At 44.0% G+C, this 14,217-nt stretch overlaps 1 protein-coding gene across 1 annotated transcript in view; it reads right to left on the bottom strand.

The window, feature by feature from the left end:
• The window catches only part of TUSC3 (tumor suppressor candidate 3), a 180,313-nt gene that overhangs the window by 78,902 nt on the left and 87,194 nt on the right, over positions 1 to 14,217 (bottom strand). The window contains exon 6 of the mRNA XM_030191432.1: positions 5,900 to 5,989. Coding sequence (XP_030047292.1) covers positions 5,900 to 5,989 — 90 coding nt within the window. The remainder of the gene's footprint in view (positions 1 to 5,899; positions 5,990 to 14,217) is intronic.

Genomic DNA, 14,217 nt, shown 5'->3' with positions numbered 1-14,217 from the left:
ATGCGACTTATAGTGTATCACTGCAACTTGTGTTAGGATATTTACATAGTAATGAGATGTAAAACATGTATTTGTGTATTTGGCATCTCATTACTGTGTAACCTACAGTGATTGAAATATCTCTGTGACATTTTTAGTCATGCAGAGTTAGGGCCGTAGGGTCAAGCAACGTTAAGGCAAATAACATGACTCAAAGCCCTAATGCTGCTGCTAACTACCCCCCTAAGTAATGCTGCTTTTCAGCCCTTAGTTGTTACAGCCTTAAAACATTAAAAGATAGGTATTTAGAATCTATAATTAATCTTTCCCTTAGTTTAGTCTTCTTTTCCACCCACCTTCCCTAACTTCCACCTACTCCAGGCACATCTTTTAATTTACAGTGAATTTTCCCAATTAAGACGATAAGAGGAAAATTTGTCACCAAAGGGTAATTTCATCAGCAAATAATTCACCACAAACAAGAAATTATTTGTAGTTCAATGAGAGGCAAACACAAAACTGAAGCATAAAATAAGTCCTTTCTATTAGTTTAGGTATCCCTCCTTCCTTACAAACTTTAAATTACTAAACAACTCACCATAAGCTATAGAAGAAGTCAAGCAATGAGATGGATGCTATCTAGTCTATCGCATTGAGTGCCACATATATAATTAGCTCCCAGTTGGTAAGAAGTCATATGTGTGCGCTCAGTGCAAACAGCTTCTAGTTCTCAGTTAATGAGTTTAATCTTTGGAGGCTAGATTAGCAGACTTGGAGGAGTTCAGGTAGAAGGAAGTTATACAGAGGAGACCTACAGTTACATAGCAGAGAAGTTCCATCTTAACTCTGCGTTAGAAGAAAAGAGGTCACTTGAAAGGAGAACATCATCTTGAAGAAGGCAGAAAATGATCCTGTAGCTAGGAATTGCCTTCTATGGGATACAATATTCTCTTGCACCAAGGATGTGCCTCAAGGAGCCTCTGCCCCAGAGGGAAAGGTTAGGATAGACTTTTTAACTGGAGATTTGATCACTGAACATGTCGATAGCTGTGTGGCTGGTGACCTGCCTCTCTGGTGTAAAGGTGACAGACCTCACCTGTCACCTAGATTTTAGATTGTGCTACAGAGGAGCCTGTTGTCTTGGTACATTGGTTACCAGCACTGTACCACAGAAAGGAGATCAAGTCCATGACCCTTTGATTCTCAGAAATGTTCCCTGTTCCAACGCAGGACCAGGGCAACATTCTATGAAAGGAGGAGCCTATTCCAAAAATATAGGACAGAGCCAAGCTGCTGGAGCTGATGTTTAGAAAGGAGATAGAATAGTTTTTAAACTAGAACCTGGGGGAGAGCCAACAGTCGAAACACAATTCAATAACATCAAACACAAGGTTCATTCAAATATAATATTGATGCAAGATTCTTAAATCAACTTAATGCATAAACTTTCAAACAGTGTAATAGTACAAGAGGAGAAAAGCCTCAGAACCCCGTTAGAGATATAGTTAATCTCAAAACTTGAAAGGCTAAGTTACATCACAAGCTGAAAAAACCCTTTGTAAACATGCACTTTCAAAAAAAATACACAAAAGTTCAGAACACATCTTAAATTTAACTGTAATTTCAAAATTCCACAGATGGTCCAACTGCCGGTGACCAGTGTGTTTCGCAATATAGCTTCATCAGGGTAAACGGACCATAGTAGATTCTAAGTAGCGGCAGCATTTACCTTGCTCAAATCTCAAGTGCAAAGCCAACACTCACCCAGGAGCACATGGTTTGGAGTAAGTTATATTTGATTTATGATACCATTAACATGGGAACTTAGGATATCCTGATAGAGAGGTTGCAATAAAAGCAAAGTCAGTCAACTGCCTTTAAGAGACATGCAGACAAAATAAAGAGGTGGAGTTATGCTTCTGTATTGCTCCATGGTGCGACCTCACCTTGAGTACTGCATTCAGTTCTGGTTGCCTTATCTCAAAAAAAGGTATAACAGAATTAGAAAAGGTTCAAAGAAGAGCCACCAAAATGATAAGGGGGCTAGAACTCCTCACATAAACAGGTTAGGGCTCTTCAGCTTGGAAAAGAGACAGCTGAGGGGAGATATGATTGAGGTCTACAAAATCCTGAGTGGTGTAGAACGAGTAGAAGTGAGTCAATTTTTTACTCTTTCAAAAAGTACAAAGACCAGGGGACACGCAATGAAATTACTTGGAAATACTTTCAAAACAAATAGGAAGAAATAGTTTTTTTACACTCAATGAACAGTAAAGCTCTGGAACTCATTGCCAGAGGATGTGGTAACAGTGGTTAGTGTATCTGGGTTTAAAAAAAGTTTGGACAAGTACCTGGAGGAAAAGTCCATAGTCTGCTATTGAGACACACATGGGAAATGCTATCGAGGTACTTGTGACCTGGATTGGACACTGTTGGAAACAGGATGCTGGACTACATGGACCATTGGTCTGACCCAGTATGGCTATTCTTATGTTATTAATATGGGCTACACTTAAGGCACTAACTTGTGCTATTTTAGCACAGAATCCATTTTATGCAATGAGACCTACTTACAAATAATGGGGGTTAACAGTAAAATAACACGTCTTAACGGTAGCCAGTGTTGATAACTTCCTCCCTCAGCTACTAAGCAGATTTCAGATACAAAAAAAAACAAATTTTGAAATGGAAATAAAAACAATGATGAAAAAAGTATCTTTATTGTGTTACCAGACATGTAATGTCAGAGGTGTTTTAAATGAGCTAATTCCCTCCCTAACATTAAAAAAGTCATATTCCTGCAACTAACAGAGGTTAATTCTTATATATCATATGTATTTTTTCTTTTTAAATTGTTTATCATAAGTTATTAGAAATATTTTTTAAAAATGTTCAAATATATTTTGGCTAAATAATACAGAAATAATATAAATTTACCCCCTCTTTTACAAAGCCGTGCTAGCGGCTGCCACGTAGTAATGCCGAGAGAGCCCATTCACAATCACATCGAATGGGTTGTGTCAGCAATACTGTACTGGCAGCCGCTAGCTTGGCTTTGTAAAGGGGGATGGGGGTTAATTTGTATATATACATTTTTCACAATCTTATTTCGGAATTTCAGTTCAGTATTTTGGTTAAATTATTTATTTTATATATATGTATATTTTTGGAAGTCACCAAAAACATAGTCATTGCTTAGTCTGCATAGTAATGGTACAGACTCCTGTTTTTATTTACCCCAGGGTGGGTCTACAATATAACATGTGAGTCTAAGTGGTCCTTTTATTAAGCTATGGTAAAAAGCGGCCTTAGCGCGACTCTATTCAGATTTTTCCCGCATGCTAAGGCCATTTTTACCACAGCTAATGGCCAATTTTCTATTTTTTTTTAATGGCCATGCGCTAATGTTGCCATTAGCATGTAGCAATTAAAAATTACATTAGCGCTTCTCACCCATCAGGCCTAATGCTTCCGATGCTGACCTTGATGGACCAGACATGGCACCAAAACTTTTTTGTGTTGGATCTCCCTGGTTCTCTGGGTCCTCTTTTGCATACGCAAGCAGTGGGGGACACAAGAATGAGCATCAAGGTCTGGCCATAAATACTGGAGATACCAGTTATGTGGAGTATTCCCAGATATACTGGATTACACTGGGAACAGCACTTAAAGCCACTGGGAACCTTCTGAGACATAGAAGTAAAAACTGTAGACACCAAATCAAATGGCTCAATGGTGAGGGTGAAAAAAATGCCACTCACCCCCGAAAAATCTTGACGCAACCCAACCAGAGCTCGAGTCTAAGGGGGCCCACGGAGCCGAACAATCAAGGAAACTTAAAACAGGACAAAATTTACTAGGCACTCTAAGGGGAGCAAAAAAAAAATGATAATGAAGAAAACAAGGTAGAATGTAGAGGTGGATTTCCAATTTCACATAGGGAATCCATGTCTGTACTGAAAAAGGTAGGCATCAATATTTACAGCTGCCCTGAGGCACTATAAGTGCCTGCTGTAGGGAGCAGCAGTATATTATGACACCTGGAACCCTCTCCCTGACATCTAATCCCCCTTGCCACCCAAAGCATCTGTTCCCACCCCCTGATGAAGACCCCCTTTCACAGCCACAACATCCCAATGAAAGCACCCTACCAGTTCACAACCCCCCTGATGCAAGCATCCCCTGCAGCAAAAAACCCCGTCCCCACTCATCACGTAACCTTCCCTTCAAGGCCCAAAGCCTCCCAAGGTTTGAAACTCCCATGATGCACTCCCCCTATCCCTCATTCAAATCTATACCCTGGACATACTGGGAGTCTCTGTGGTTCAGTGGGGTGGTAGAGATGCCCATTTACTCCCACCTTACTAGACCCCAGGGACTCCCAGTAATGCTGGAGTGTGACTGGGGGGGATCAGTTGGGTAGGGTACACTGTAGGACTTTAAACCTTAGGGGCCTCTCTGGAAGGGTGAAACATGGTGGGTTATTGCCAATATGTGCGAGTGTTTGCTTCCATTATGGGGGGGAGTCATGAATGAGGAGTTTGGATCTTCAAGGCGGTTTTAGCCACAAGATGGTGTTGCTGCATTGGGAGAACATCAGAAATAAATCGGAATAGACTGGAGCCAAAGCAAAACTATTATCAGCATAAGAAGATAAAAATGTATCTTTAGGCCAAGAAACAGTTCCTAAATCCGACATAATAATGTATGTGTGGATTTTCTGTGGTATTATTTATTTATTACATTTGTATCCCACATTTTCCCACCTATTTGTAGGCTCAATGTGGCTTACATAGTACCAGAGAGGCCTTTGCAGGCTCCGGTGTGAACAAATACAGGGTGATGCCACTGAAAAACATTACAGCCCGTCCTGACATCATCTGGATAGTGCTGGAATGGAGCTAGGGCAGAACATAGGTGTTCTGTAAAGTTAAAAAGGGCGACAATGTTCTGTTACCTGGGTAACTATCCAGGTTACTTTAGGACAGGATAAAAAGCTGTCCTAGCCTTATCCTGATGGCTATCCAAATAGCAAACTGAATTCATCACTCTCTCTATAGCGGTGGCACTTGCCACTCTACATGTATATTCAGCAACGCCTGATACCTATATGCATAACATAAGTGCTGCAGCCGGCGTTTACAAAAAAACACCAAACGTGGTGTTTAAATATCAGGCCGTCTTCAAAATGTAGGTACATTTATCTGAGTCAAGGTCCAGAGAGGGAATGTATAAGATAGTTAATCCCATGTGTAAAATAACCTGATCACCACGGGCCTTTAGTTTGTACTTCGTTCCCTCTCTTTTGTTATATATAAAATAACCTGATACCATATTAGTGGCAATGATCAAAAGAATTTCAAAAGGAAACAAAACCATTGAAAACTGCCACCCAACCCCATACAGGGACATGTATGTGTGCAATATGTATATTTTTAATATAGAGAAAAAGAGCAGCACTGGGAGCTAAGGTAAGTGCACAGCCCTTAAACTAGGCAGGGTAAAAAAATCCTGTTATCTCCCGCTGAATATCCGTGGTTAGGCGCTGATATGCTACTTAACTAGTCAGCGGCCATATCTAGCCAGTTAAATAGCTTTGAATATCAGGAGGAATAAGTTTTTGTACTTACCATGCATTAGCTGCAAAAATTAATCCACAGTAGGCACACAGTCTTTGCTGTAACTATTAGGGACATCTGCCCTGTACTTACTGCACAAGGCATATATTTATCACAAAGTAAATGGTAGATAGTGAAGTAAGTGCATCAGTGGCATCTGCATTTACTGCAGCTTACTGCAGTATCATGAAAAAAAATCTGTTTCTTAATTGCCATTTTTTCCCAAATATTTCATCATTAAGCTCCAGGAATATATGGTACCCATTCTTAAATCTAGAAATTGTTGCAATAAAATGACTTACCACTTGTCCATTCTGGGGGTTTTTATGGGCATATGGAGGTCCACGGATATGATTCCACATCTGTCCAGATGTCATAGCAAATACAACACACTAAAAGACAAAATAAACTCATTATCTAACAAGTAAGTATAGTGCCAAAAGTGTGGAGGAGTATTTTCAAAAGAATGTCCTGTTCATAATGTCAAAAAACTCCATCTATTTCATAGCCGTTTTTGAACAGGAAAAACATTGGGATTTCTCGTTCAAAAATATGTGAGAAGGGTATTCTAGCACTGAAAACATCCAAAATGAACAGCCATTTTTCAAAATGAAACAACCAAAATATGAATGCCTAAAAAGCGGGCACAAAAACATCTGTCTGGCATCATTGTACCAAAATGGCTACACAGACATCCCTGCAAAGTAGAGGGGCAGCCTAGTGGTGAGTGTAGTGGACTTTAAACAAAAAGGACCCAGGTACAAATTCCACCTTAATTCCTTTATATGTTACTAGCCGTTGAGCCCGTAAAAACGGGCTAGTAAAGGAAGGGGGGGTTGAAAGGCCCCCCCGGATAGGTCGCCACCGCCCCTCCCCTCCAAGGAGTCGCCACCGCCGCCACCCCTCCACCCGGGCCGGGTACCTGTCTTCACTATTCAAACCGCTGGAACGCAGCACACAGCTCATCTGAGCTGCCGTCGGCCTTCCTTCTTCTCTGCGTGTGTTCCACCCTCGTGTGATGTAATGTCGGCGAGGGCGGGACACAGGCAGGTAAGGAAGGCCAACAGCAGCTCAGATGAGCTGTGTGCTGCGTTCCGGCGGTTTGCATAGTGAAGCCAGGTACCTGGGCCGGGTGGAGGGTGGTTGGCGGCAGCGACTCCGGGTGGGTGGGGGGAGCGGTGGCGGCAACCCTGGGGGGGGGGAACGGGGCGACGGCGGTTCCCTCACTCGCAGATGCGCAGGTTCCCTCTCTGTCACGCCCCCGTCATCACGTATTGACGCGGGGGCGGGAGAGAGAGGGTCTCTACTGCGCATTTGCGAGTGAGTACGCCTCTTGCCATTTATATGTTTGATTGTGAGCCCGCCAGGAATAGATATAAACCTACTGTACCTAAAGGTACACCAATACAATAGCCATCATGCTTGCAAGTGTCTTATAAATTCAGGTACAGTAGGTATTTCTATGTTCCAGGAGGGTTCACATATTTGTACAGAAATAAAAGAACTAAAGTGGGAATTACACCTGGGTCCTATTGTTCAAAGTCCACTGCACTATCCACTAGGCTACTCCTCATGCTTGCTCCTCTATTAGGAATGACCATAATACCTGAAGCTGTCATAGAACCTGGTATCCACTGTCACTTTCACTTCTTAGGGGGGTGGGGATGGGTCAGTAACCTCTGGGAGATTAAGGATGGGTCAAGTCTGTATCCCTCCAGTGGTTGGCTACTCAATCAGGGCACCATTTTGTACCCTGAACACGACTGAAACAGGTCTAGATAAAAAAAAGTCCTTCTCTTTTGCCTTGGACATTTCTTCCTGTTCATCACTGATAAACATCTTAATTTTGGGCCTGCCCTTGTCCCACCCAAAATACACCAACATGCCCTCCCCCTTGCTATTTGGAATTGCAATGTAAAATGTCCACATTCTGCCTTTCCAAAATCATAACTTGGATGTTTTCAGCAGATGGACTTTTTTTTGGCCATTTTGAGATGTCCATCTGCTTCAAAAATGAGAGCCACAGACTACTATGGGGCAAGTCATACAAGATCTGCTACAAACCTTTTAGAATACAAGTAATGAAAAAGCCCAGTTTTAAAATAAGCACTTACCATTTGAAGTCAGAAATCTAAATCAGACCCTTGAAAAATTTACTAGGGTTGTGTGATTAAATTTGGCTGCTCAAAAACTGAGCAGCTCAAGGGCAGGAGTTTGTCTGGGAGAGAATTCATCTTGCTAGAACAGATTTTCAGTGATAGCTACCTAATTTGCCCAACCAGATTTAGCCACAGAGATTAATGATGCAAGTCCAGCCAATTTTTCGACTTCTGGAGCTAGTGAACAGCCCCATCTAATTTCTTTAAAAAGTAGGTGGCCTGACAATGCTCTCAACTAAAACACCCTCTCTCTCACTTGATCTCTTTAAAAGCTATGGGGCTCAGTTTGACCACCTCAGATTTAGTCAGCCAGCTTTTGACCAGCTAGATTCAATCTCATTTTTAGCTAAACAAAAATTTCTGTTTTGATATGATTAATTAAACCAATCAAAATTATGCTGGATAACTTAGGGCCTCTTTTATCAAGTCGCGCTAGTGGTTCCCGTGCAGCAATGCCAACGGTGCCCATTCAAAGTTTAATGACATGAACTGTCAGAGTAATTTCATAACTATTTCCATAGATAAAGCATGTTCTGTACACAGAAATTAATTCTAATAAAATTGTACAGGGACATATACGTGCTAAAAGTAGGCACATGGAAGATAGCATCTACTTTTAGGCAATCTGCATATTCATTCCTGAAGCTAAAAACGCTAGCCCACCTTTGCAAACAGGGCTCTTAATTTACTATACTCCACTACTTTCAGTTTAACAAATCATATAGAGCGGGTTACAACAAAACAGACAATATATGCATACAAAAATTATCTTTCTCAACCCTATAATCAAAAGCAGAATAAATATAAAAACATCATTTCTCTATTAAGAATACACTGTTATATTCTCTAAATAACCAATACCTTTCCTTTAGTTGCAGCAGATGAATCCAGAAACTGGTGGGTTGTATCTGACTACCAGCAAGTGGAGATTGAGATAAGCTAAACTGAAGGCAGTGATTCTGGACGGCCAGCCCCTCCATCAGTCAGTATATGTCTCATCAGAAAGCAGTAGGGAAATAACAACTGAAAACCTTCCTCCCGACCACAATTCAACAGGTAGAACAGAACCAGAGTATCAAAGCGTGACAGCTACTGATCAGTTTGGAAGAAACATGTCTCTTCTGTCTTCTTTTAATTTTTTTAATCAACTGCACCTGAAATAGAGTCAAAGGCTACTGAAAAAGTCCGGCAAAACAACGAGCAGAACAGAACACTGACCAACAGGGGGGATCCTGGATTCATCTGCTGCGACTAAAGGAAAGAAAACTATCTAGTGAGACATAATTTTACCTTTCTTAGTCTCTGAGGCAGATGAATCCAGAACCTGGTGGGATGTACCAAAGCATTCCCTAAATAGGGTGGGAAGCCGCCACTCTCTGAGACAAAATCACTGCTCCAAAATGTGTAACCACCCTTGCAGCAGCAAAAAGAGGTAGGCTACTGTGACTCTAACGCAAATAATTAAATATTAACAAGTGACGAGTCCAGTGTATGTGCTTAATCAAATTATCAACACGATGTATTTAAAATTTCAAATCTTCCTTTATTTTCAAACATACTCTTCTTTTTCTATTTTTATATGTAATAAAAAGTTGTTGAGCACTTAGCTATGGCTTGAAGGTGGCCAAACCCGTTTTACTTTACATGCTTCATCAAGAGCCGTGCATCAACTTTCTTATAGCTAAGAATGCTGCATTGAAAAATTGGGGTTAGACAAGATGCAATGTGATCACAAGAATATGTGATATCATCTTTTTGGATATTGTAAGAATGCTGATGCACGGCTTCTGATGAAGCATGTAAAGTGAAACGGGTTTGGCCGCCATCAAGCCATAGCTAAGTGCTCAACAACTTTTTATTATGTACAAAAATAGAAAAAGAAAAGTATGTTTGAGAATAAAGGAAGATTTGAAATTTTAAATACATCGTGTTGATAATTTGAATAAGCACATACACTGGACTCTTCACTTGTTGATATTCAACCACCCTTGCAGCCACGTCCACTCAGTAGCGCTTTGAAAATGTATGTCGAGAAGCCCAGATAGCTTGACAAATTTCCAGTGGAAAAACACCTGTTTCTGCCCATGAGGTTGCCTGTGCCCGCATAGAATGAGCATGCAAGATTTCAGGCAGAGCTCGAGCTTCCAAGATGTACACTGAAGCAATCGCTTCCTTAGGCCAGTGAGCAACAGTCGCCTTAGATGCTGCATTGCCCCTTTGAGTCCCCAAGAGGCACAAGAGATGATCCCAATGCTGAAACTCGTTAGACATCTGCAAATAGCAAAGGAGAACTTGTTGAACATCCAACAGTAAAAGATTTGAAAAATCTGCTGGATAATCCTCCTGCCAAAATGAAGGGAGAAACAGAGGCTGATTGAGATAAAATGCTGACAGGACCTTCGGCAGAAAGGATGGGACCACACGCACAGTGACACCCACTTCAGAAAACTGAAGAAAGGAGTCACGACACGACAATGCCTGAATCTCTGAGACATGACAGGCTGATGCCATGGCCACTGAAAACACCGTCTTCATTGTCAGATCTTTCTCAGAAGCCCTGCGCAAAGGCTCAAAAGGCGCCACCTGCATAGCTTGACGTACCAGGTTCAGATGCCAAGCTGGATATGGCCAATGAAGTGGGGGTCGAAGGTGAAGAGCCCCCTGCAAAAAGCGCACCACATCCAGATGAGCTGCCAGAGAAGACCCTGATATGCTCCCCCTGTAACAGGTGAGGGCCGCCACTTGAACTCGGAGAGAATTATAGGCCAACCCCTTTTGCAGCCCATCCTGTAGGAAGGCCAACATTTGAGAAACTGATGCCTTCAAAGGCGACCATCTGTGACTTGCACACCATGCCACAAAGGTCCGCCACACCCGAGCATAAGCCTCCATGGTAGACCACTTCCTAGCCTGAACTAACATAGCTATTAGTGCGTCCGAATATCCCTTTTTTCTCAATCTCAACCTTTCAAGAGCCAGGCCGTAAGTGCAAAGCGGGAGGGGTTGTCCATCTGAACCGGACCCTGAGGCAGGAGATCCAGCGACACCGGAAACCACAAAAGTGGCTCCACCAGTAGACAAACCAAGTCCACATACCAGCATGACTGTGCCCCTGAGACACCTAATCCTGGGACAAACTCACCCTATCAAGGGCCACGGAGAAAGACATACAGCAGCGCCGACCCGGCCATGGCTGCAGCAAGGCATCTAATCCTGCAGATCTGAGCTCTTTTCTTCTGCTGAAGAATTTGGCCACTACATTCTCCCAGGTAGCTATTAGGTCAATCTCTGGTGTTCCCCACCTATGACAAATCTGAAGGAACACCTCAGCTAACAACTCCCATTCCACCGAATCCAGGAGATGCCGACTGAAAAAGTCCATCTGGACATGGCTCTGACCCGCAATGTGTGCCGCCAACAGGCACAAAACGTGGTTCTCTGCCCATTCAAGAAGATGGCATGCCTCGGCATCCAGAGTGAAACTCTGTGTGGCGCCCTGCCGATTGCTGTAGGTGGCCAACGTCGTGTTGCCCAATAGAACTCAAATCACTTTGGCCTCCAATAAATCCTACAAGGCCTGCAAGGCATTCACCACCGCTCTCAATTCTAGCCAACTGATGGGCCACCCTGCTTCTGACACTGTACAATGCCCCTTCACACATCTATGGAGACAATGGGCTCCCAAACCCAAAAGGCTGGCATCCATCACTACCACAACCCACTGCGGAGCGGTCAGCATCCCCCGCAGCAAGTTGGAGTTGAAAAGCCACCAGCTCATGCTGTGTATCGCCTGTGGCAGCCATGGAAACTGGTGCTGATACTCCTGGGACACTGGTGACCACCTGCTCAGCAGGGAGTACTGCAAGGGACGCATATGAGCCCTCACCCATGGCACCATCTCCAGCATGGCTGCCATTAAGCCCAACACCTGAACATAATTCCAGGCCGGGGGGCTTCACAACCACAACAGACTGCACACCTGATAGAGCAGTCTAGTGTCAAACCGTGTACCCCCAGATAACCCAAAGTCTGAACCGGAACCAGGTGACTCTTGGCAAAGTTGATCACCACGACCCTATCAGTGGCCAGCCGACTCTCCTGCTCCGACGCTGCTTGGATCAGCCAGTCATCGAGATAGAGAAGCACCCATATCCCTTCCTTCTGCAGAAATGCTGCTACCACTACCATGACCTTGGAGAAAGTGCGGGGCGCAGTAGCGAGGCTAAACAGCAAGGCCCGAAATTGAAAGTGGAGCCCCAGAACCGCAAACCGAAGGAATCGCTGGTGTGGAGGCCAAATCGGGATATATAAGTAAGCCTCCTTGAGGTTCAGCATTGTCAAAAACTCCTCTGGTTGCACTGCTGCAATGAAGGACCGGAAGGTCTCCATGCAGAAATGCCAGACCTTCAGGAACTGATTCACCTTCCTAAGATCAAGCATGGGCCAGAAGGATCCTTCTTTTCTGAGCACCATGAAATAAATGGAGTACCGACCTGACCAAACTTCGAGTTGGGGCACAGGGATTACTGTCCCCAGATCCAGCAGAGACTGCAATCTGGCCTCTATTGCCTCACGTTTGGATGCCATGGTGCACTGAGCCTCCAAGAAAGAATCTGCGATGGTAGAGCAGAATTCTAGCTTGTAACCTTCTCTTCCGATATCCAAATGAACAAAGGTCCCTGGAAATACAGAGAGATTCCCACAGAGAATTACATGCAAATGTGCTGCTCGTTGCTTTTGCGAACAGGCTCATTTGCATGTGATATGGGGGGAAGCCAGTTGGCCAGCTGAGCATGCGCAGAGCAGCCCATCGTTAAGAATGGCTGCTCTGCGCATGCCACAGACGGTTGTCATACACGCAGACCAGCTGTGTGTATGATAGCAGAGGTAGCCTTTTTTTTCTTTTATGGGGAGGGAGAGATCGCACAGCTTCTGGAATTTAGCCCAACACAGCTTCGGCAGCTCAGCTCGGCACAGCTTAGGCAGCTCCCGGCATTAGAGTGAATAGCAAGTGGGTGTGTCTGGGGGAGGGTGAAGAGTCCTGTCTCTCCTCTTCAGGGCAGTGTGATCCACTAGGGTAGGTAAATTAGCGGTGAACGTTTTCACAGCCTTCCGTTAGGCAATAATACCATATTCACTCATAATAATAAAAATCCCCAAACCATGCTTCCCAGTAGCTCAGAATAATGCCGGGCAGTGACTTTCTGAAGCTGCAGTGGGTGATCACCAGCCAGAGCTCAGAACCTGGCGCCCAGCTAGAAGGGAGCAGGTGTACGGCGCGGACATGCAAAAGAGAGCAGGTTGTGGCTTATTTCTCTTCTGGGGATGTAATCAACTTTTGGGAGAGAAAGCAGAGTTGAATGGTAAACTATGCAGTAGTCGCTCCTGCAGGACGGGATGGGCAGTTGTTTCACCAGAGAGAGAAAACAGAGAAGAGGGGAGAAAGAAGCAAAGCAAAGCAAAGCAAAGCAGATCAGCTTCCTTGCACCAGAACCAGCACTAGTAACAGACGGCCCACAGCTTACAACAGCCCCAGTCAGACATTACCAAGAGCTCCAGACCTCCCGTTAGATTTTCTACAGTAAAGGAAGGGACTACTTCTGTGCATCGGGTTGGAAAACGGCTGTGCATTGCCTTGCATGCACATTTGTATAGTAATTAGCTCATTATAATATTTTTTCATTCCCTTTTCGTTAGCTGCTACCGTGATAGGAAAAGGGCTTGGAGAACTCTTTTGTGCATGTCTCATTTTACTCGCTTGCTAAACCAGCTAGAACTGGTATAAAAACTACGTTACTGGCTCATTAGGTTTACTGCATCTGGGTGTGAGACCTAGTTACTAATAACTGGGGTTAACAGTAAAATAATATATCTGTTACGTTCCTCACCTGGTGCCAGGCCTGCGCGGCCAATTCGCCAGCGAGTTGTGGTCCGGCGAAGATAGCCGGCCATCTTGGTGTTGGTTAAGCTTCAGGAAGGAAGGAGGGTCTGTTTCTGTTTCCTATTTCTGGCAGCCGTCATCTGGGTTGGATCAATGGCCGCAGCCATCTTGGTTAGATCAGGTCCTGGAAAGCCATCTTGGAGTAACAAGGTCAGGAAGGAAGCCCATATTTGGACGTAGGCATCTCTGCTGATGGGGGCAGCCATCTTGAATCAGCTGCACCTGTTTGAGAGTGATTTCAACACTATTTAAAGCCCGGCCTCCAGTCCTTCGTTGCTTCGGCCTCAATTGTGTTTGAGGTCCATGCCGGTGCTCTTTGTGTTCTGTTCCTGTGTTCCAGTGTTCCTGACCTTGGCTTGTTTCTGGACTATGCGTTGTGTTGCTGCCTGCCTTGACTTTGGACTGTTTCATGACTATTCTTTGCTCTGCTGTTTACGGACTTCAGGACTGTGTTTGCTTGCCCACCTGTCTGGTCAGTAGTCGTGCAACCCCGCCTGTTCCGGAAGTCCTGCCGGTCGCT

This window comes from Microcaecilia unicolor, chromosome 2, assembly GCF_901765095.1.
Source record: "Microcaecilia unicolor chromosome 2, aMicUni1.1, whole genome shotgun sequence".
Lineage (NCBI taxonomy): Eukaryota > Metazoa > Chordata > Amphibia > Gymnophiona > Siphonopidae > Microcaecilia > Microcaecilia unicolor.
This window is presented reverse-complemented; position numbering and strand designations above follow the sequence as displayed.